At 47.0% G+C, this 23,760-nt stretch overlaps 1 protein-coding gene across 1 annotated transcript in view; it reads left to right on the top strand.

Moving 5' to 3' along the window:
• Window positions 1-3,390: 3,390 nt before the first annotated feature.
• The window catches only part of LOC131835444 (uncharacterized), a 28,493-nt gene continuing 8,123 nt past the window's right edge, over window positions 3,391-23,760 (top strand). Inside the window, 2 exon segments of the mRNA XM_059179738.1 lie at window positions 3,391-3,417; window positions 3,946-4,222. Of these exon segments, the coding sequence (XP_059035721.1) occupies window positions 3,391-3,417; window positions 3,946-4,222 (304 nt within the window).

A 23,760-nucleotide genomic window follows, 5' to 3' on the forward strand; every position in this document is an offset into this window, starting at 1 on the left:
CAGGCAACACTTGATCTCAGGGTCATGAGTTCAAGCCCTGCCTTGGGTGTAGAAATTACTTTTAAAAAAAATCTTTAAAAATAAATTTTTAAAAACCACACACACGGGGCGCCTGGGTGGCTCAGTGGGTTAAACCTCTGCCTTCGGCTCAGGTCATGATCCCAGGGTCCTGGGATAGAGCCCCGCATCGGGCTCTCTGCTCAGCGGGGAGCCTGCTTCCTCCTCTCTCTCTGCCTGCCTCTCTGCCTACTTGTGATCTCTGCCTGTCAAATAAATAAATAAAATCTAAAAAATAAAAAAAAATAAAAACCACACACACAAAGTACAAATTCTCTAGGTATCCCATCCAGGTTTCAAATTCACTAGGTTTGAGGTCACATGTAGGTCCCTTCTTTAAAAACCTGCCAGTAAGGGTGCCTGGGCAGCTCAGTCGGTTGGGCATCTGACTTCAGCTCCTGTCATGGTCTTAGGGTCCTGGGATTTAGGCCCGTGTTGGGCTCCCTGCTCAGTGGGGACCCTACCTCTCCCTCTTGCCCTGCTTGTGCGCTCTGTCACTATCTCTTTCTCTTTCTCAAATGGAGAAATAAGATCTTTCAAAATCTTTTCTTAAAATTAAAAAAAAAATAAAGTGAAACCCCCTGGTAAATCCGATGATCATTTAATTTTAGGGACAATTCCATTCCATGTTGCTGTCTCTCTGTAGAAGGAATTTTCTGAGTATTCTTTTCCAAGGCATCTCAGAAGGTTGCCTAAGGTTGCCAGATTGAACAAGTAAAATACGGAACATGCAGTACAATTTGGATCTCAGATAAACAGGAAATAAATTTTTGTGTAAGAATGTCCCAAATATTGCCTGGAACATACTAGTTATAATTATTTTAAACAGTAAAAATTTTAAAATTTAGTGTATTTACTAGTAAAAAAGATTTAAATTCAGTCAATTTGGTCAATTTAAATTGGGTGAAAATTGCTAAAAAAAATTATTGTTTAATATCTAAATTCAATTTAAGTTCAGATTGGACTGGGTGTTCTGAATTTTTTCTGGCAACCCTACTCACAACGGTCCCGGAATTTCAAGGAGAAATTTGGCATAACCTTAGGGAGAAGAGGAGGAGGAAGAGCTTGCCAGGACAACAAGAAATGGATGAATGAAAGGCGGAATGTAAAAAATACTGTTACACTATCTCAATCAGCTCAAGCTAAGTTACACCTAAGGCTGCAGAAAAGTGACACTTCCATCTCAGTAACTCACAGCCCCGAAGGTTTATTGCTTGTTCATGTTACATGTCCATAACGATCAGCTGCCTCTCCTCTTCATTCTGTGACTATGGCTCATGAGAGGCTTCTAAGCTAGAACACTCCTGGCCTCAGGGAAAAGGGATGAAAGAGAATGGCTGGCCACAGAATGATTCTTAAAGCTAGGGGGACCAAATGTCCCATTTTGTCCAGGACTAAGTGGTTCCTGGGACCTAAGACATCAGCGCTAAAAGTAGAGTAGCCCTGGGCAAATCGAGATGGTTAGCCACCCTAATTAATAAAGCTTTTACGTGGAAATGACACTGGTTACTTGTGTTCATGTTCCATTGGTCAAGAGAGTCACGTTACCATGTTTGTCATCAATGGGTAGAGCACTTACAAGCCTCCAGTAGTGAGGGACCCACAGAGATATTATGGATATTTTAATATCCATAATGGATAATGGGGCAATGGATATTTTTAATACTAATACAATCTTCCACAAAGAAGCAGGTGGGAAAATCTCATAGTCTTCTCTTTAGAATATAGAATAGGAAGGACCTCCAAGATGGCAGAGCCAAGGGCCAGAAGGACAGCAGCCTAAGGACCTCCCTTCTTCCCGGGAGCAGGACTAGGACCTAATCAAGAGACACACTCCACACCCAGGATCAGTGACAGCCCAGGCGAACTTCAAGATTTCCATAGACCAGGGACTACTATGTTCCCCATTCTTTCCTTTCTAAATGGATTGAGATCACTCCATCCCTGTGGTTCCATCATCCATCGAAAGGAATGGATAATGTCTTTTTAGTTCTAGATCTCCAGATCTAGAGGAACCACATCCAGACCTGATGTATCATGAAATGCTGGGCTTAAAGTCTGGTGCCATGGTTAGATGAGAATTTAAGTTGTCTCCTGAGAGGAGTGATTTATTTTGCAGAAAAGAGGGAAAAAATATTTGCAACCAATGGGGTCTATTGAGGTAGCTTGTGTTATGATCCAAAATACATGTTTCTTCTCTGGGACTACGTCTTTTGGGACCCTTACCTATATGAGGATTATATTTGTAACCCCACTGACCTTGGGCTCAGCCATGTGACTTGCTTTGGCCAACAGAATGTAAGGAGAATGGACACAGGTCACTTCTGAGTCAAAGACTGAAAAGCCAGCCCCTGTCCCACCCCCTTCTCTTTTCCTTCTCCCTGAGATTGGCATGTTCCAGACAAAGGCTACAGGATCCCAGAGCAGAACTGCAGCCACTCCACCACAAACATGTAACATGAGTAAGAAGTAAGTGCCGATATTGGCACTGAGATGTTGATGATATTTGTAACCAAGCATAACTAAGCCAATCCTGCCAGGTACAAAAGTGAACGAGCAAAATCACACGAGAATACCTCTATGATTCTGTGTTTGCAAAGTCTGCGAACAGGCAAAGCTAAATAGTATACCATTTTAGGAAGAAAGCTAGAGTGGGGCGCCTGGGTGGCTCAGTGGGTTAAGACCCTGCCTTCAGCTCAGGTCCTGAGATCAAGCCCCACATCGGGCTCTCTGCTCAGCAAGGGGCCTTCTCCCCACCCACCCACCCACCCCCCCCGCCTGCCCCTCTGCCTGCTTGTGATCTCTCTCTCTCTGTCCAATAAATAAATAAAGTTATTTTTTAAAAAAGAATAAAGCTGGGGTGGCAAAACTATAAAGAAAACAAGAACATGATTAGCGCAAAATTCAGAGGAGGGCTTGCCTTGGGCTGGAGGTCAGAGAGACATTAAAGAGTTCTAAACTGTTCACATTATATTTTCTCTGTTGTGTGTTAATTATACAACTTAAAGATCATGAAAATGACATGTACTTGTCCTTTGCTTTCCTGGACACCTTCTCTTGGATCCCAATGACCAGCTAGTTCCAGGAAGCCGGAACTAGCCCATATGGAGAGACCACACCTTGGGTGTTCTCTGGCTGATGGCCCAGCTGGGGTTCCCGCCAACAGCCAGCCTCAAATGCCCACAATGAAGGTGACTCCAGACCCCACCACTGAGATACCCTCCAGGCCTCCATTCTTGCCAGCAGAATCCCCAGACATCAGGGAGCCAAGTCACCCCAGCTAGACCCCATCTTCACAAGCCACAAGCACAATAAAATTGTGTAAAATGTAAAATGAGACAGTTTGCCAAGGAGCCGTTGGTAAGTGACACAGTTAAAACACTCGCACACTTTTTTGAAAACCGGTTCAGTTCCATACTATAAATATCTCTCCCTGGGCCCTCCTTAAGCGAGTTTGTGCATGCAAGAGGCTGGGCTGCCCACCGAATGCCCCGCAGTGGGGAGAAGACAGGACAGACCGTGAGGTCTAGGGCCAGGGTCTTGGGGAAGGAAATCCTCCCTTATTCCAGGGTGAAGGAAGCGGAAGGTTACTTAGTGGGTGTGACCAGAGACTTGCCCTGAACTGGGATTCTTGCATTCTCTCGCTTACTCAATCCCAAATTAATTCACTCACCAAACAGGTCACCTAGGGGGCAGAGCCCAGGGAATCGGGGTGGTGTGACCTACCTTGGTGGTCTGGACCCTCGGAGCCAAGGGGGGGTGGGGGGTGGCCCAGCGGGGAATTCCCTGCAGAGGAGTTAGGTGTCCAGGGTGCTGTGGGATTCTAGCCGGGTTTTTGGGAAAGAGCCGAGGCCCCTCAGTCCCTTCAAACCTCCCTTCTTTGCCAAGAACCGACGAGACCGCGGGGTTGGAGCAGAAGCCGCAGCGGACCTTCCGCGAGTTCACCCCCTGGACGCGTCCCAGCGGCGGCTGCCGCTCACAGCGCCTCCCGGCGGCGGCGGGGCCGCACTGCCGAGGCCCCCCACGCCCACCCCCACGAGCCCCGGGTGGTGGAGGCGCACCTGCAGACGCCCCTGTGAGCGGCTGGGCCGCCTGGTAGGTGTCTATGCCCTCGAGACCCTCAGCCACGTGGAAATCCAGCCTGGGATGATTAGCCTCTACCTGGGTGAGCTTTCCATCAAGCACGGGGGTGCGGCATGGGAGCCTCCGTCGCTCCTCGCGTCTCACCCCCTTAAGTCACCTGCTGGGGTAACAGAGGCACAGATTTCTCTAATAAAACAAAGCAAAACAAACCTGCCTCCTTGGCCCTATCTGGAGTGGAAATCATTATGAATCTCAAGACCTTTGCCTTCTTATTATTCAGAGCCCAAAGTCCCTGAGCCCCGGGACCTTGCAAGGTTTTCAGAGGGCAAGGCATCCTGGAGGAGGGACGACTCCCGCAGCTGGGCATGTCACCGTCACTGCGTCCTCAGGAGCTCGGCTGCGGACACCAGAGGGAAACACTTCTCCCCTGGGCTTTGTTCGGTCTCTCTGCGGGCCTGCTGACTCTCCTGGCCTGCAACCAAGAGGCTCAGTGGCTCAGCACATGCGTGTATCCGGCTCTCCTGGTGTGGATTTGGCTCGGGAAAGACCTCTGGCACCTCCTGTTTTCTTGTTTGAACAGAGAGTAGTGTCCTTGCCATGCCCCAGAAAGGATATAGGGCAGGAAGATGGCTTGCTCACAAGAATGCCCAGGGGTAGGGCGCCTGGGTGGCTCAGTCAGTTAAGAGCCTGCCTTGGGCTCAGGTCATGAACTCAGGGTCCTGGGATCAGCCCAGCATGGACCTCCCTGCTCAGAAGGGAGTCTGCTTGTTCCTCTGCCCACCCCCCTGCCTGTGCACATGCTCTCTCTCTCAAATAAAATCTTAAAAAAAATTTGTGTCCTCCAGCAAATATGATCAGGTTCTTGCCCCTGATATCTATAACTTTGGAAGTAGGGTCTTTGTAAATACAATCAAGATTTGATCACACTGGCTTAGGGTGGCCCCTACAATGACAGGTGTGTCGGGTGTTGAGATTACTAAAACAAAACAAGCAAAAAACTTTAAAAAAAAAGAAGGGAAAGGAAATTTTGGATAGAAAGACACAGAGAAACATGGGGAAATAGGCCCCGGGATGACAGAGGCGGGGGTTGGAGTGAGGCACTGCCAGCCACACTAAGGACAGCCAGCAACCGCCAGAAGCTAGGAGGTGGGGGAGAGGTTCTCTCTCACAGCTCTGAGAAGCGACCAGTCCTGCCCATACCTGGATTTTAGCCCTCAGGACTGTGGGAGAATCAAGTTCTATTGTTGTAAGTCACCAGGTTTCTGGTATTTTGTTCCAGGAGCTGTTGCTAACTAATACACCCCGGGACAGGGTGGAGGGTGCGGGGTGGAGGATGCTGAATGTTGCACAACTTTAACCTTTCCCAAAGAGAGAATATAGAGCCTAACAGTTACCCATAGACACTGCAGGGGTGCCCAGAGCAGGCCTGAATTCCAAATTGATCATCCACCAGCCAGTGTCTTTGGATGCATGACTGAATGTGAGTTTCCTTATATGCAAAAACTAGTGAAATTTCCTTTTCAGATAATCTATGCAAAGTGCCGGGAGCATGGGCAGCAGGAAGTAAATGGTAGCTAACACTAGCATATGAGCCCAGACTCCCTTCTCTGTGGTCACCAAGGAAGTTTTCCCTCTGTGCAGTGTCTTGCAAGAGGACCGAAGCAAGAAGGAATGGATTTGCAGATGTCTGAGGATAACCTAATCTATAGTCTAGATAGAAGGGGGAAGTAGAGGAGGAACGAAAACTTCTCTGAATAATCATGAAAAAGCGGGGCACCTGGGTGGCTCAGTGGGTTAGACCTCTGCCTTCAGCTCAGGTCATGATCTCAAGGCCCTGGGATCGAGCCCCGAGTCCGGCTCTCTGCTCAGCAGGGAGCCTGCTTCCCTCTCTCTCTCTCTGCCTGCCTCTCTGCCTACTTGTGATCTCTCTCTGTCAAATAAATAAATAAAATCTTAAAAAAATATATCATGAAAAAGCCTGCGTTCATTTGGGATAGCAGAAATTGAGAAATTGTAAGCTGTTTTTTTTTTTTTTTTTTTAAGATTTTTATTTACTTGAAAGAGACCAAGAGAGGGAGAGAGAACACAGACGGAGAGGAAGAAGCAGGTTCCCCGCTGAGCAGAGAGCCCGATGCGGGGCTCGATCCCAGGACCCTGGGATCATGACCTAAGCTGAAGGCAGAGGCTTAATGACTGAGTCACCAGGCACCCCATGCTTTTCTATATATTACGGGTTTTGTCTATGAGTAAGTTTTACTTGTGTAATCAGGAAAAAATAAACCTGATTTAAAAAGAAAGAAGGGGGGATGCCTGGGAGGCACAGCATCTGCCTCTTGATTCGGCTCAGGTCATGATCTCAGGGTCGTGAGATGGAGCCTTGAGTCAGGCTCTGAGCTCAGTGGGGAATCTGCCTGAAGATTCTCTCCCCCTGCCTCTCCTCCCACTCGCTCTCGATAAACAAACAAACAAACAAACAAACAAACACATAAATCCTTAAAAAGAAAGGGATCCCATGGGGCGCCTGGGTGGCTCAGTGGGTTAAAGCCTCTGCTTTCGGCTCAGGTCATGATCCTAGGGTCCTGGGATCGAGCCCCGCATCGGGCTCTCTGCTCGGTGGGGAGCCTGCTTCCTCCTCTCTCTCTGCCTGCCTCTCTGCCTACTTGTGATCTCTCTCTGTCGAATAAATAAAATCTTAAAAAAAAAAAGAAAGGGATCCCATGTTCTATCAAGAAGCATTGTGACTGACATAATCAAATAAACAAGATTAAAAAAAATTAAAAGGAAATTATCCTCCATTCAAAGTGACCCATCCAGAAAGCAGCGGAAATCAATACGGTGAGAGGCGCCAGGCTTAGATCTCTTCTTTGACATACTTATGTCCATCTTACAATCCAGCATCTTCGGAAATGACCCCATTCTCTTCTTGCCAGCCTGTGAACCAACCATCAGCCTGAGTCCATTCCCAAATGGCTTTAAAAAAAAAAACAACAACTCCTTCACCTCCTCCAGACTTATCCCTGATGCCTATCATGCCCGATCTGAATGAACCACAACACTGGAGCCCCTATCCACCCTTCTTTACAATGCTGCTTTGTCTTGGATCTCAGTATGGCCTAAGCACCCACTTTCCTTCCAGCTCTGGGGTCCAAAAGATTTCTCTCTTCCTCTTTGTGCGCTTTGCCCTCCGGTATTCGTGTCTTAAAAGTGCAGGCTTCAGCGGTCTCTGTGAGCCTTGACATTGGGACTTGCCCCTGTTCTTGTTCCTTGAGTCGAGTCGTGCTGCAGTCACTCCTTGCTGGTGTGGCTTTGGTCTTAATACCTGGTGGGGCTTAGTATTAGGTCTTTTAGAGACAGCCCTTTACTCAGCTGGTGAGTCAAATCTTCCAGAACACCACTGGACAATATGCAAGAAGGCTCTGGAAATGTTCATAGCCTTTGAGACTCTGACCTTGTAATTTCATTTCCAGGAATATTTCCTCTGGAAATGAAACTGATGGACAAGGATTTATGCAGAAATATGAATCAGATCATTTAAATCAGCAAAACAACAGAAGCAACCTGGGTGTCTAAGAGCAGGGAACTGATCAGGCAAATTATAGCACAGACTAATTATGGACATTTGTGCAGCCATGAATATGGTTGCAATATTATTAATGTCATGGAAAAATACCTTGATCAAAATTATGTATTTTGTATGATTTCCAGTGAAATTTAAAAAGGCACAAAGCAAAAATAAGAAAGAAATATGTCAAAATATTGATCATTTGCCTCTGGGTAGTGAGGCTGTAGAATCTTTTCCCCACCATTTTTCTTTATATTTAGAGTTTTCAAGTGTTCTACGTGAGTACAAATCACTTTTATAATCTGAAGGGGAAAGCCCCAAAAGACTTCTCACACGTAGAAGAAAAAACAATTAATTACACTTGAACGTGGTATCCTAGTGTGCTATTGTGATTTATAATATGAACCATATATTTCATCTTCCTTCATGGTTCCTAAAATCATTGGAACTTCCTAAGTAATGAAAGAGGTCCCAGTACCTTTTGTGTGTGTTAATCAGGTGACTTTGGGAAGTGCCTAAGGATGGGAGCTGGTTTCCAGGGGAGCCAACCATGTCATTAGAGAGTTGAAATCATTCTCCAATCTCTGGGGAGGGGAGATTGAGTTCAGTCCTCAATGGCCAATGATTTACTCCATCATGGGAGCTAATGAAGCCGCCATAAAAACCCAAAATGAGGGGATTCAGAGAGCCTCTGGGTTGAGGAATCAGAAGGCTTCCATGGGCAACCATGCCAAACTCCAAACTCCACAGGGACAGAAGCTCCCTTGTTGAGGACCTCGCTCTAAGTATTACTTCATGTGGCCGTTAACTCATATCATTTAATATCCTTTGTAATGAATCAATAACCCAGCAGTAACCAGGTTTAGTCCTGAGTGCTTTGAACTTCTCTAGCAAGTTAATGGAACCCAAGGGAAAGGTCATGGGGACCTCCATAATAGCCAGTCGGTCAGAAGTACAGGTAACAATCTGGACTTGTGATTGGTGTCTGCAGTGTTGGGCGGTCTTATAGGACTGAGCTCTTTACCTGCAGAATCTGAGTCGATAGGGTCAGAACTGAGTTGACCTGTAGGGCACCCAGCTGGTGTTGGTAGTATGGAGACCCCCACCCCCTCGTGACATAGACACATTGGACTTTGAGGTCCATAACCTTTTACCTGAACTGCAAGACTCCAGGTGTATCATTGAGAACTTAGGTTTACCTTTTTGTTTATGTAGCGTGAGGGGTCCCCTATTCCTTTTGGGATAGGGCTGTGAGCAAATAAGCCTGTAGGTTTTTGAGATCTGTGTTCTCCCCTACAGATCTCTAATATGGAGGAAATGGCTAGACAAATCCTTTGTTTGGAGGCGGTGGAGTTGAAAAGCAGACCCTGGGGTGGTTCTCAGGGTCCAGACAGTGGGGGCAGGGTTGCTTTGTAATGAGAGGCAGCTGCTCAAGCCACATCCCTCTGAGAATGGGAAGGGCTGTATGAATGCCTAAAAAAACTAGAAACCAAGAGCCAAGGCATTGGGAGCCTGGGACGCCCCCCCAAGCTCATGAAGGAGGCTGTGTTCCTTTGAAGGATCTTGCTGACCTGGTAGGGGACAGTGGAGTGAGTTTTTTTTTCCTACAGCGACTCCTGTGGCTGGGAGGAGACATGACAGCTTTTCAGGAGACTCAAGCTCCCCATTTCTCCCTGAGAACTCCCTGGTGGACTTCCTTTGTGGCAGATTCCTCTCTGGTAGCAGTCTGCCCTCTGACCCCTTTTCTGCTCCAGTGCTCACCCTCTCTAGGATGGTGTCTGTGACTCTTCTGCCATCTTGCATACCCTAGGCTAACCAGTCATACTTCTCAAGCCCATCCCTACACGAGAGTCAATTTCTCCAGCTCTTTTAAGTTAATGACCTTCACAAGCTGAGTTAGGACCATCTGACCAACAATATGAGTTTTGATCAGATTTGTGAGCTAGGGAATTGGAACAGGTAGTCATCTGTGGGGTCCCCCCAGGAGACAAATAAAAGCCAGTTTGGAGCTCCTTCAGGTCTGGGGATGGCAGGGGGTCAGGCAGTGCCAGCTTGTTGAAGCTGCTGGCAGGGGCTGGTCTGGGTAAGGAGAGGTACCCTCTTCCTGAATGCCCTAGCATATGGGCATTGGTGGTGTGGGCCTAGGGGTTCAAATGAGACTGAAGGGGTGTGACCAGGTATTGCAGAGAAGGGACCCCCCCCCCCGCAAACAAGGGGAGCATGACCGGAGGTGCTGGAGAGAAGAGAAAATTTCCATTTGGCTTTTCGAGCTCCTTGCCATGTCCCCAGAGGACAGCAACTTGGCAGCTATCTGCGTGCCCGATCCCTAGTCTTTGTTCATGAATTTTTTATTTCAGGCAAAGAGCCTTATCTCTCACTGGAGCTGCTTCAGGAGCCTGCTTTCCCATCAGCTGGAGCCTGGGCAGATGGAGAGTTGCATTAAGGCATGAATTATCTGTCCCTTGAGAAAGGAAGGGCACTCTGTGCTTTCGAAAGGACAGCTCCCACCTCCCCCAACCCCTGCCCCGGTTCCTGTAGGCCTGTAGTGTCCACAGAAATGTTAGGTTGCTGTTTTTACGACGATATGGTTGAGGGCTCAGAGAGGAAGATTTTGGGGGCAGCTACTGTGGTCTCACATGTGGGGCGAGGTCTTCCTTAATGTGCTACTCATTGAACACGAGGGGCATCCACAGCAGAACAGAGGAACCACGGGAGAACTTGGCCTCTCACGATTCAGATTCTCGGGAATCCAGGTAGCTAGGGGCAGGCCCAAAGGTGGTGGGGTTGGAGATGTCATTTCCTCCTGCCCCAGAGCAAGAAGGGCCCCTGCTCTGCACTGCTTCAGTCTGATCCCCTTGGATTGAATAGTAGCCCCCAAAAGGTGTGTTGAAATCTTAACCCCCAGTACCTCAGAAGGTGACCTTATTTGGAAATAAGGTTGTTGCAGATGTAATCAGTTCACGTGAGACACGGACACATGATGGGAGAGAGTCACGTGAACACAGAGAGAGACCGGGGTGCTGCAGCCATAAGTCACGGAACACCACGGATTGCCGACAAGCCACCAGAGACTGGGAAGAGGCAAGGAAGGATTCTTCCCGTGGGTTTCACAGGGAACATGGCCTTGCTGGCACCTGGATTTTGGACTTCCAGCCTCCAGATCTGAGAGAGAGAGAGAGAGAGAAAAAAAAATTTCTGTTGTCTTAAGTTACCCAGTTCATGGTACTTGATCCCAGAAGCCCTAGGAAACGCATTCACACTCCCAGACTGGACTCTGGGTTCTAGAACCCTGAATTCTGGTCCAACTGACACCATGCCCTCTTCCAAAGCCCGCAGGAGCCTCTTCTCCAGGTCCCTCTGCCCTGGGTCACCCTCTCTACCAGTGTGCGTGTCCTAGGTCCTCAGAATAGCCAAGGGGTGGTTACGAATGCAGGTCATGAGGATAGTTGGTTACGATATATGTGTGTGTGTGTGTGTGTGTGTGTAGATATATACTATTATTGGTTATTAGTGTAGGTGTGGTTGAAGATCATATGTCTGGGCTGGAGTATCCACAGCCATATATGCGAGGGTGCTCGCACTGTTGGAGGATCAGGGGTGATATGGGCAGAGAAGGGGTAGGTCAAGGCCTGCAGGTGGGGAGCCAGGAGCCAGTCCTCCCAAGCCACCATATTCTGACATTGATCTCTGAAGAGTCTGAAAAAAATCCTGCACTGGAACCTAGTCTTCTAGGTTGTTATGAAAGGGTATAAATGTCAAGGTGGGAGGATGGGACCTAAGTCATTTAATAGTGTATTAGCTTGATTGACTAACGTAGAAGACTTTTGGACACATAGTCCATGAGCCTCCACTTGTCCTCTCGCCCAGGACGCTGGAGATGGAGTTGGCCTAAAAATGTGGAGGTGGGAACCAGGGAGTCCTAGTCCCTCTGGGTTGTGAGCTGCAGGACACAAGCGAGACCTGGAGAGCTGGAGCTGCAGCCCATGATGCGCTCTGAGGCTCTTGTCTTTGTGTTACTCCTCAGCTTTGAGGCCAGTCCTGCTGCAAAGTTCCAGCTGGTGGTAGAATTCAGCGGCATGGCAGAAGAAAAGGCCACTGTTGCAAAGGGAGCAGTGCCACCCTAAGGCCAGGTTAGGAATGGCAGCAGGAATCTCTGAGGGACCTCAAAGAGCCTGATGCACCAGACAGGTGTCCTTCCGGGTCCCACAGTCACAGCTACATTAGAGAATCTACTTTTTGTTTTCTGACCCCAAATACCATTTTCCTCATAGAAGCTCCCTAGGGGACCCTTAGCTGTTTGCTAGTGGTGAAAATCAATCCTGGAGGTTTCCAAGGAATGCAGCCCCCAACTCCCCAACGGCCCCTGTGTCCCCCCTCTTCTCCCCATCGCCAGAGACCTGCCCACCACGCTGAACACCAACACAATTTAGAGATGAAAGAAGGGAATTAGCTATGAGGAGCTTAGGAGAGCTAATCTGGGGGCAGCTTCTGAAGCAGAGTTCACCGCTTGCGTGTGTAGGGGGTGGGGGTTAAATAGCTCTTTCCCCCTTCACTGAACATTATTTTAAATTGTACCAATTATAGATAAAACTGGATTAAGGGTGTGCAAAAATGTTAATGCCTATTTGTCATCTTCCCTTACATCAACCCCGACAGGTAGAGATTGTTACCACCCCCATTTTACAGACAAGGAAACCGAGGCATGGGAGAGATTAATGACCAGCTCAGGATCAGGGAGTAGTCAGGAAGCATTGCTGGATATGTCTGTGGTTTTTAAATTTTTCTTTTCATTGCACTGTCCTCCTGCAATCCCTGCACAGGGATGTGGGGTTCTTTTTTCTGCTACTTCTTAAAATATCTTTTACTACATTATTTAAATGCAAAATCAATACGTAGTTTGTGTACCTAGGCAAATATCTCCAACACCACCTCCTCGGGTGAACAATATTAACGGTGTTGCAAGTTATTTTCCCCATGGAGATCCACATAGATGCAAATTTGGAAAAAAAAGCATATCGAGGTTTCCCACCTCCATTTACAAAATTGAAATCAAAAGCAAAAATCACATTAGGTAACTAGTTTCTGACCTACTTTTTCAATTAACAATCGATGATGATCATTTTTACAAATAATATTCACCCATCTCACCCTTAATAGCAGTCCAAAACTTCATTGTACAATGAAATGTGCCCTAAGGTATTAAACCACTCCCCCATTGGTGGGCACCCGGATTGTCCCAGTGATTTTTGCTATTAGCAATAATATTGTGGGGCACCTGGGTGGCTCAGTCAGTTAAGGGTCTGACCCTTGGTTTCAGCTCAGGTCCTGATCTCAGGGTCATGGGATGAAGCCTTCTGCTCCTCCCCCCACCGACGCGATCTCTTACTCTTTCTCTCATAAATAAATAAATAAATAAAATCTTTTAAAAATAATGTTGTAATAAATATCTCTGTAAATATGCTCTCAGAAACCAAGGCTTCACTCTGGTGGGAGATATTTCCAATGGGAAAATTGTTAGCTCAAAGGGCACAAACATGAAAACTGGGAACAAGCTAAATTTCTAACAACAGAGAAATCGGTTAATGCCCACCCCAGCCAATGGAACATTGCCTACAAATAATGGTCAAGTTTTGTTGGTTTTGAAAAATGCCTAGGGATGCCTCGGTGGCTCAGGCGTTAAGCTTCTGCCTTCGGCTCAGGTCATGATCTCAGGGTCCTGGGATTGAGCCCCACATCGGGCTCTCTGCTCAGCGGGGAGCCTGCTTCTCCCTCTTGCCCTTGGTTGTGCTCTTTCTCATGCTCTCTCTCTCTTTCTCTCAAATAAATAAATAAAGTCTTATAAAACAATTTGGAAATACTTATAAGAAGCTAGTTAGAGGGGCGCCTGGGTGGCTCAGTGGGTTAAGCCACTGCCTTCGGCTCAGGTCATGATCTTAGGGTCCTGGGATTGAGCCTCGCATCGGGCTCTCTGCTCAGCGGGGAGCCTGCTTCTCCCTCTTTCTCTGCCTGCCTCTCTGCCTACTTGTGATCTTTCTCTCAAATAAATAAATAAAATCTTAAAAAAAAAAAAAAGAAGCTAGTTAGACAAGAGCCATGTTCTAATCCAGCATATATAGTACTACCTTATTTTGTAAAAATATGTGCATAGATTAAAAACAGAGAAAGGCAAACACTACAACACTAACGGTGGTTATTTCTCAGGGGTGGGGTCACAGATGACCTTTATTTTCTTGTTGCGCCTTGTCTGTTTCTCCTGTACGTTTTACAGGGATCACGTGCTGCATGTCTTCATGTGTTAGGCTCTCTGGGGTTGCAGGGGGGGCAGAGTCCAGCTCAGCTATGTCACCTGGCAGGAGTGAGATCATTGTAAGGCTCCCCAGGGGAGTGGGTGAGGATGCTGGGCATCTGGGACACTGGCCCCCTATTGAGGATAAATGGGGCTCTGCCAGCCTCCTAGGAGCAGGGGGTGAGCATCTCCTCACTCTGCACGGGCGCTGGGAGATCATGCATGATTCCTCCATGGCTTCTGCTTATGGAGCTCTTGGTTTCAGCTTCTCCCTGCCACCTGTGTTCCCCTTCTCTGAGGGTCTTGCACTTCCTTTTTTTTTTAAAGATTTATTTTAGAGACAGAGAGAGCAAGAGGAGAAGCAAATGGGGCAGAGGGAGAGAACCCCAAGCAGACTCCAAGCAGAGTGCGGAGCCCAAGGTGGGGCTGGATCCCAGGACCACGAGATCACGACCTGAGCCAAAACCAAGAGTCACACACCTGACCAGCTGCACCCCCCACGTGCCCCCCCTTCTTCTTCTCCTTCTTCTCCTCCTCCTCCTTCTTCTTCTTTTAAGATTTTATTTTTGAGTAATCTCTACACCCAATGTGGGGCTCAAACTCACAACCCCGAGATCAAGAGTCAACTGAGCCAGACAGGCACGCCTCTTGCACTTCTTTCAAACCCTCCAAGAAAGTCTGCTTGGGTGGCTGGTGTTGGGAGCGCATGCTGGGCATAGCTCCAGGAGCAGGCCAGGTCCTGCGACACTGGTCCTGCAGATGGCTGCCTTTGTTGGAGACCCCTGGCCCAGCTGTCACAAAGATGGTGGGCTTACATTGTATATTACCTTGTCTATGACCACTGTAATGGCCCTGTTGGTCTCTAGAACTGCAGTGACAAAGTATGGAAACCTTAACAGAAATGGAATCCCGTTACAGTTGTGGGGCCAGAAGTCTGAGGAGACGGTTTCAGCAGGACTGTATTTTTTTTTCTGAAGCCTGTGGGGGAGAGTCTGGTCCATGCCACTTTGAGTGGTTTCCTGGCAATCCTGAGAATTCCTTGGCTCAGAAAAGCATAACTGTAACAGACACCGTCCTCTCGTCTGGCATTCCCCCTGTGTGGGTGTTTGTATCCACATTCCTTCTTTTTATAAGGACACCAGTCCTTCTGGATTAGGAATTAGGAAGCATTGACATCGAACAGGACGGTCTGGGCCACTGTAAAATGCTAAGACTGGCCCGGCTGCTGATTTGGGAGCTGTTTAGAGCTTATCTCATCTTACTCCCTGCAAACTGACTAGTCCTTTAACATGTCATTATAAATGTATGACAGCGGGTAGTTTTGTTATTAAATACAATTAAAACTGACCTTGTGCTTTTTAAAGTTTAAGCCCTGCCTAAACCAAACCAAAGCACAGACAAGAAGACCACCTTGGCCTAAGGCAGGACCAGCCCCCCAGAAAGGATCTGCGGCATAAGGCTCCCATCTCTCTGAGTCCTGATCTGGGAAATCACTCTGAGTAATCTCGCTGAATAACATTGTGGGGTAAATCAGCTTCCATCCTCCGGCCTGAGAACCCAGCCTCCATTTACGGTATTGTTCCCATGGGAAAACACATTCCAAATTCCAAACAACTGATTTGTACATGAACTTTCCCTCTGGAGGTTAGGAACTGCCAGAATGCGTTCTCCTGTGGCTCGGTCTCCTGATGGCTTCCCATGAGTCCAGTCCCCTGGCCCCTTCCTCATGTCCCATATGCACACTCTCCTTACGCACACTCAACCCTCCTATGGTGCCTCTCCCATGAAGCCTCAATCAGATCTCTCTTTCCTCCTTGAATCCCTGGATCCTTGGACCTGGGCTACGTAGCTTTCTGAGCTTTGCCTGGCTTGTAGAGAAACATCCACAAGTGCCCTGACCTCTTACAGAAGCTTAAGATCCTTGAGGATGAAATGGTATTTTCTTTATCAGCAGGATTAGCTCCCTGGGGGACTGTCATCTGGTGTCTCCAGGGAAAGCCAGCCCCTCCCCTCCACCTCCTGCCCCAGCAGATGGGAACAGGAACAGATTGGATCCCCAGGACTCGCATTGTAAGAACAGGTGCACTGGGTAGAAATCTCAGTTTGCAAACACAGGTGCCCATGGGGTTAGCTTCATTCTTCATAAGTTCTGCTAAAATGGGGGGACAATTAATTGCAGTTCTCCTGCAGTTAAGATGAGTTCCGTATTCCCCTGCTCCCCTGCCTTTGTTGCACTCCTGCAGCCCCCAAATCTTAGACATGCCAAGTCATCTTGTTGGACAAATTCTACACAGTTCCTGCTGAGATGTCCACCCTCCCTGCCCCCCTGGTCCCTATGCCCCAGACTCTGCAAATTCCATCTAAATTAGGTCCTGGGCACCTGGGAGGCTCCGTTGGTTAAGTGACTGCCTTCGGCTCAGGTCAGGATCCTGGAGTCCCAGGGTCGAGTCCTGCATCGGGGCTCCCTGCTCAGCAGGGAGTCTGCTTCTCTCTCTGACCCTCCCCCATCTCATGCCCTCTCTCTTCCTCTCTCTCATTCTCTCACTCAAATAAAGATTTTTTTTAAAAAAAACTATAAACTAAGTCCTGCACCTAGACGCACTCTCTTGCCATCCTTCCCTGGGGTTGCGCATGAAGCTGCTTACGTTTGTCAGGGAGCCAGGCGAGGTCTGCATGCCTCCCAGGACCCCGGACTTCTCCCTCCTCCCAGGCCTAGAGTCCGTCCAAGGGGAGAGGGTGCCAAGCTGCTTTCACCTTTCTCCCAGATATTTTGTCTGCTCCAGGAAAGCCTCGCAACCTCGAGGACTTAGACCAGACCTATGGAGATAGTCCAGGCAGAGGGCTGGTATTAAGTGATTTTTGTTTTCTGCCCTACAACAGAGATAACGAGCCCACTTCTCATACATTTGGAGGGATAGCAAAAAGTAACAAGATGAGGGGGAGGGAAAAAAAACTCATTGATAAATATATTGAAATATTTATCCCAACCTTGTAGATTGCGCCTGACCTCAACTCTTCTGCCAATAGCAATCACGTCTTGATTTAGGGTACCAGGAATAGCTCAGGCAGGAAGGACGGCCACCTTCCTAGGGACTCTGTGTCTTACTGCTATTTGTCCCCAGCTCCACCACTCACTGTTTCTGGACAACCCTGATGGCATTTCGAAGAGCCCTGGGTTGCATCCCAATGGTCAGCCCAGGCACAGAAGCAGAGGGTGGCAAGCCCTGGAATTAGAGTGGGAAAACCAATGAGTCTGGGCAAGTTAAGAGAGAAGGGATACATTTCCAGGAGCGGAGCAAGCTGGAAGTCTTCCTGAAGGAGGTGGCATTCAGTGTAAGGATTTAGATGTATACATCGGAGGAAATAATCAAAAAAACTACAAGACAACCTATGGAATAGAAGAAGATATTTGCAAATGACGTATCTGATAAAGGATTCATATCCAAAAATTAGAGAGAACTTATAAAACTTAACACTCCAAAAGCAAACAATCCAATTAAAAATGGGCAAAAGACATGAATAGACATTTTTTTAAAGAAGGCATATAGATGGCCAATAGATGAAACAGGAGGCAGGGGCAGCGGGAGTGGCTGGCTGGGGAGTGGTGGGGGGCACGGTTTGCATGGCACTCTGAGTACTTGCTCCAAACCCAGCAGCTTTCCAATTTTTAAGCTAAAGTGCTGACCTTGTGAAGAGTCTGCAAGGAGTCTGCTTGAGATTCTCTCTCCCTCTCTCTCTGCCTCTCCCCACTCTCATGTGCTCCCTCTTTCTCTCAAATAAATAAAATAACGTGTGTATGCAAATGAGTTAACACCTGTAAAGTGTGTAGGCCGGTACCCGGCACATAGTAACAGCTCAGCAAATATCAGCAATGTTGGTGACAATGGTGGTGATGAAAATGATGATGGGGTCCCCTACCAATGAAACATCCTAGGGGACCTCTGACCCCAACCTACCCCCACAGCCTCACTCCTCAATGCTGGACCCCAGCTATGTCTCTGATTCTAGGCAGGGGAAGATGCCTGTGTTCTTCCAGGTCTCAGATCACTTATTCTGTGACCCCGTCACTGCTGCCAAGCCCTATCCCTGCTTTTCTGTCCCTCAGGAGTAGCATCTGGGAGAGGCGAGCCCTGTTGATGGAGGCAGAGTGTTGTGCATGGCCAGCAGAGCAGGCTGAGGACAGAGCTGCTTCCCCAGCAGGACACCAGCTCTTGCACCCACTCCACCTTCACTTGCTTCAGCTTTCTCCTCAGTGACCTCCTTTTCCCTTAGCGATGTCTCCCCAGAAGCCCTTACAGAGGACAGGCTTGACCCAGACCTCACAGTGAATGGCCAAGGCTGGATTCAAGTTCAGCTAGTCTGACCTTGAACCACGGCACTAAAAACCACTGCAGTGGGTCCAGGAATCAAGGGAGTTCCAGGAGTCTTGAAACCTTAAGTGGTCTTGCCAGGTCAATGCTAATGAGCCTAGACAGAACTACCTTAAATATATCATCAATCAATTATAATAAAGCAGAATTCAAGTCCAAACTTCAATTCCATTGCAAACCATTCCAAAACTTGGTTGACTTCAAACCCCCAACCTCGGGCACCAGGCTCGCTGGGTCAGTGGAGCGTGTGACTCTTGATCTCGGGGTTGTAAGTTCAAGCCCCACATTGGGTATAGAGATTACTTAGAAGATAAAATCTTTAAAAACAAAATAGAACAAAACAAAACCTACAACACTCATTATTTGCTTATGATTCTACAAGGTGGGCGGAGCTTGGCAGGAGATACTCATCTCTGCTTCATGTGGCATCATGACTGAGGCTGGGTACTCACTTGGCTGGGGGCTCAGCTGGGGCTGTCAGCCCAGGGACTGTCCTCCTGTGGTCTCCCCCCATAGCTAAGTCAAACAACTGCAGCATGACAGCTGGGCTCCAAGAGGGAGAACCCCAAGAGGACAAGCCCAGGGTGCAAGCACTTCTCATGCGTCTGCTGGCATCTTCTCTCTAATGCCCCATTGGCCAAGGCCCAGAGTCAGTGCAGGGGACAACACACCGGCATGAACTCTGGAAGGTGTGGCTTACTGGGAGCCAGCAAAATGGCAGTCCACGTCCACTTACTTTCCCTAAGGTTCATCCCTTGTGGTCTTGACCCTCCCAAATCCTTGCTTTATCCACTTGCCTCTTTCTCCCCTCAGCCCTTGTTCCCTCTTCACTGAACTGCCCCTTTTCAGCCAACAAACCACTTGTGTCACAGCTGTCCCCAAACAGCTTCTCCCAGCCTTGCTTCCCCCTCTCGAGCGACAGCCCTGTCTCTCTCCATTCCTCCCCCTTTCTAAAGTCTTCAAAGAGCTGTTGATGCGGGGCACCTGGGTGGCTCAGTGGGTTAAAGCCTCTGTCTTCGGCTCGGGTCATGGTCCTGGGGTCCTGGGATCGAGCCCCGCATCGGGCTCTCTGCTCGGTGGGGAGCCTGCTTCCCCCTCTCTCTCTGTCTGCTTCTCTGCCTCCTTGTGATCTCTGTCTGTCAAATAAATGGATAAAAACTTAAAAAACAAAAAAGAGCTGTTGATGCTAGAAGCAGAAAAAAGTATCCTATAGTCAGTTTGCTAAATTTACTGAATATTCTGATTTACTCACATAAAAAATTTCTTTAATATCTTCAATGCATAAGAATATATACTTATGAATATATTAATACATGCATTCGATATCCCCTTCATGAATATAAGTGAAAGAAAAATATATTCATAGGAGGTTTAAACTATGCTATAGCCCTTAGCTTCTGGCAAATTGACGTTCCATTAAAAAATATACTCATGTTTTGTTGAGAAAACTTTCTTCAAAATTACTTTTTTTTTTTAAAGATATTTATTTATTTATTTGATAGAGATCACAAGTAGGCAGAGAGGCAGGCAGAGAGAGAGGAAGGTAAGCAGGCTCCCCGCTGAACAGAGAACCCGACGCAGGGCCTGATCTCAGGACCCTGGGATCACGACCTGAGCCGAAGGCAGAGGCCTCAACCCACTGAGCCACCCAGGCGCCCCCAAAATTACTTTTTTAAATAAATTTGCCAAAATTGGTGCAAATCTCTCAACTTAAAAATCTGTCTATCCATCCTTTCATTCATCCTTTTATCCATCCATCCATCCAACAGATATTCTCTGAATGTCATTAGTGCACAGCATTTGGGACAAATGTGATCAAACACAGACTTGGCCCAGCCCTCATATATTTTACAATCTAGTAGGAGAGATAAATATGACTCCAACAATCACTTAAAAGAAACAGTGAGGGGCGCCTGGGTTCATTTGGTTAGGCAATTGCCTTCGACTCAAGTCATGATCCCAGGGTACTGGGATTGAGCCCCATGTCAGGTTCCCCTCCCCCTGCTCATTTTCTCTCTCGCTCACTCAGTCTTTCTTTTTCAAATAAATAGATAAATCTTTTAAAAAATAAAAAATAAACAATGAGATTTCAAGTATGATCAGTGCTACCCATTATATTATATTATGGGGTTTGATCTGCCAGGTGAGGGTCGGGGGCTGTTCTCCTTAGGAAGGGCTGCTGGAGGCTAGAGATGATGGATAAGGGGTTAACTAGGTGAGGAGTAGCAGTGGAGCTTCTAAGCAGAGGAGAAAGTCCTTGAGGTGGGAAGAAGCATCACAAGCACAAGTCCCAAAGTCTTCTTCAGTCTTCAGTAGCATCTCTACCTCTAATATCCCTTAGATGTGTTCCTCAGACACTGTTCACTGGCTGAGCCAACAGATGTTCTCAATTACTTCTTGCATGTTTCCACTACAGAGGTAGTTAGAGGTGACCATGTGACATACTTCTGGCCAATGAGACACACATAGAAATGTCTGCTGAAGGCTCCTGGGAAGGCTTCTGCTTTCCTTTTCTTTATTTTTTAAAATATTTTTTTCAAAGATTTCATTTTTAAGTAATCGCTACACCCCAAACCCAAAGCGTGGCCCCACATTGGGTGTGGAACCTACTAAGAAATAAAATTTAAAAATTTAAAAAAGGGAGGGCATCTGGGTGGCTGGGTCAGTTAAGCCTTTGCCTTCGGCTGAGGTCATGATCTCAGGATCCAGAGATCGAAGCTCCCTGTTCAATGCAGATCTGCTTCTTCCTCTCCCTCTATCCCTCCCTCCCCAGGACCCACCCCCACCATGTGGTCTCTCTCAAGTAGATAAATAAAATCTTTAAAAATAAATAAATAAAAACTCTTCACCAGAACTCAGCACGTACAGATTAAAATCCAAACACTTAGAATAACATTCAAGACCATTTGCAGAATCAGAGACCCCAACTTGCTTTTCCAACCTCACTCCCTATTATTCTTCCTTCTCCTTCACCAACCCCACACTTGGCACCTTTCTCAGCTCCTAGCACGCCCTTTGGCATTTACCCCTTTGGCTGTTTTGATCTCACACTCCCTTTGTTTGCAGTGTGTCTCCTGCTTTCTCTGCTTCCTTACACCACTTACACTTCAAGACCCCCGTGAAACAGCACTCACTGTGAGTTCTACTCTGACTGTCATCCCTAGGAAGGATCATTTGCTCCCTTCCTTATGCTGTAACAGCCTTTGATATAAACCTGGAGTAGAGAACACATCAAACCATCACCTATTATGTGTTCGTGTCTTTTCTCTTAGGCTGCAAACTTAATAGGGTCAGGAATTCTGTCTTCAAAGCCTTGCACATGGCAGATGTGAAATAAACGTTTGTTGTTTTTTTTCCCCCCAAAGGCCATATTTGACATGGAAAAATTCCCCCCAGTACCCATCAGGGGGCAGACATTCCCGTTTATTTTTAAATTCTCTCAAGGCCTTTTAAAGACTTAAAAGTCAGGGTGGAGACCAAGAATTTGCACTTCTAACCAGTTTCCAGGTGATGTTGGTAGTGCTAGTCTGAGGATCACACTTCTCACCACAGAAATCCTTCTGAATCATGATGCCTTTCTCAAAATATCAGCTGCCCTCCCAGCCCGTTTTCTGCATCTTCATCTAAGTCACTGGTAAGAGGTTGAATAGGGTGAGACGGAGAACACAGCTTTGTAGCAAGAAACTTCAGGCTGGCCTGGATCCACTTGTTGGTCCTTGTAGGATATGACAAATTTCTATCATTGAGACAGCCAACAGCCATAATCCTCACCCTATGCCTTTACCCAACTTTCTGACTTTTGCCCCTGATGGGGCCGCAGGTGATGTATGTTATTGTTTTGACTTTGTATTTCTTCAATTTCTGATACATTTGAACATTTCTTTTTTTTTTAAACATTTCTTTAATTTCTTCTTTTAATTAATTTAATTAATTTAAATTAATTTCTTAAAAAGATCTATTTACAACTTTTGCCCATTTATTCAAGTTCCTATAGGTTGTTGTTTTTTGTTTTTTGTTTTGTTTTGTTTTGTTTTTTTGAGAGAGAGCAGGCAAGCAGGAGGGGAGGGACAGAGGGAGAAAGAAGGAGAGAATCCCAAGCAGGCTCCAGGCTCAGCACAGAGCCCAACTCATGCCTCCATCCCATGATCCTGACTGAGATCACAACCTGAACAGAAACCAAGAGTCAGATGTTTAACTGACTGAGCCACCTAGGCAACCCAAGGTATGTTTTGGTTTTGTTTTGCAAATAGGTTAGACAAAAAGGGGTTTATTGGAAGGATATAGAGGCGTGTCACACCTGGGAAAAGTGTTCATTGGCTGGCCATCTGAATCTGGTTCCACCCTAAAGCAATCAACTCTGGGCAGAAGGAGGGGGTCTATAAGAATATGGCAGCTTCCATGACCTCATGTGGTCAGAATATGACAGAAGAAAAGCCCGTCCTTCCTTCCTTCCTTCTGTCCTAACTCCCTTCTCAATTCATTTAAACTAGAAACAAAAACAAAACCAGCTCACCCATTCTGCCATCCCCCAGTTATAATTGTTATTGATCAGAGAATATAGTCTGTGTGAAACCAATTCTTTGGTGTTTATTAAAGCTTCATTTAAGGTCTGATACACAGGCCACATTTTGTAAACATCCCATATGTGCTTGAAAGTGCGTATGTGCCCATATGTGCGTACCCTCTGATTTGGGTTGTAGAGTTCTATATAATCTAATAGCCCAAGCTTTCCAATTTTGTGTTTTACATCTAGAATTCTACCCTTTTGTCAGAGTTGTTTCTGTGGGTCAGAAATGTAGGAGATTGGTTGGGTTGCTCTGGTTCATAATCTCTCCTAAGCTTGCAGTCATGATGCTTGCAGCCAGGACTGCTGTTGTCTGAAAGCTTGACAGGGCTGGAGGATCTGATTACAAGATTGTTCATTCCATGGCCATTGGCAGGAGGCCTCAGTTCTTTTCTGGCTGCTATTAGGAGGGCTAAGTTCCTCACTGCATAAACCTTGCCATGGGGCTTCTTGAGTGCCCTCATGATGTGGCTGATGACTTTCCCTAGAACAAGTGATTCGTGAAAGTGAGAGAAAGGAAGAACCCTTGGTGCTTTATGACTTAGTCCTGGAAGTTATACATGTCTCTTCCATTATAGCCTATTTATAAGAAGTGAATCAGGGCACCTGGGTGGCTCAGGGAAGGGTGAAGAGGAGTGAGAGGTTCAGGCTTCCAGTAATGGAATGAGTAAGTCATGGGGATGAAAGGTATGGCATAGGGAATATAGTCAAAGGTATTAGAGTAGTGTTACATCGTGACAGATGGTAACTGTACTTGTGGTGAACATAGCATAACATACAGAGTTGTCAGATCACTATGTTGTCCACCTGAAACCAATGTAACATTGTGTGTCAACTC

This window comes from Mustela lutreola, chromosome 7 (assembly GCF_030435805.1).
Source record: "Mustela lutreola isolate mMusLut2 chromosome 7, mMusLut2.pri, whole genome shotgun sequence".
Classification (NCBI taxonomy): Eukaryota; Metazoa; Chordata; class Mammalia; order Carnivora; family Mustelidae; genus Mustela; species Mustela lutreola.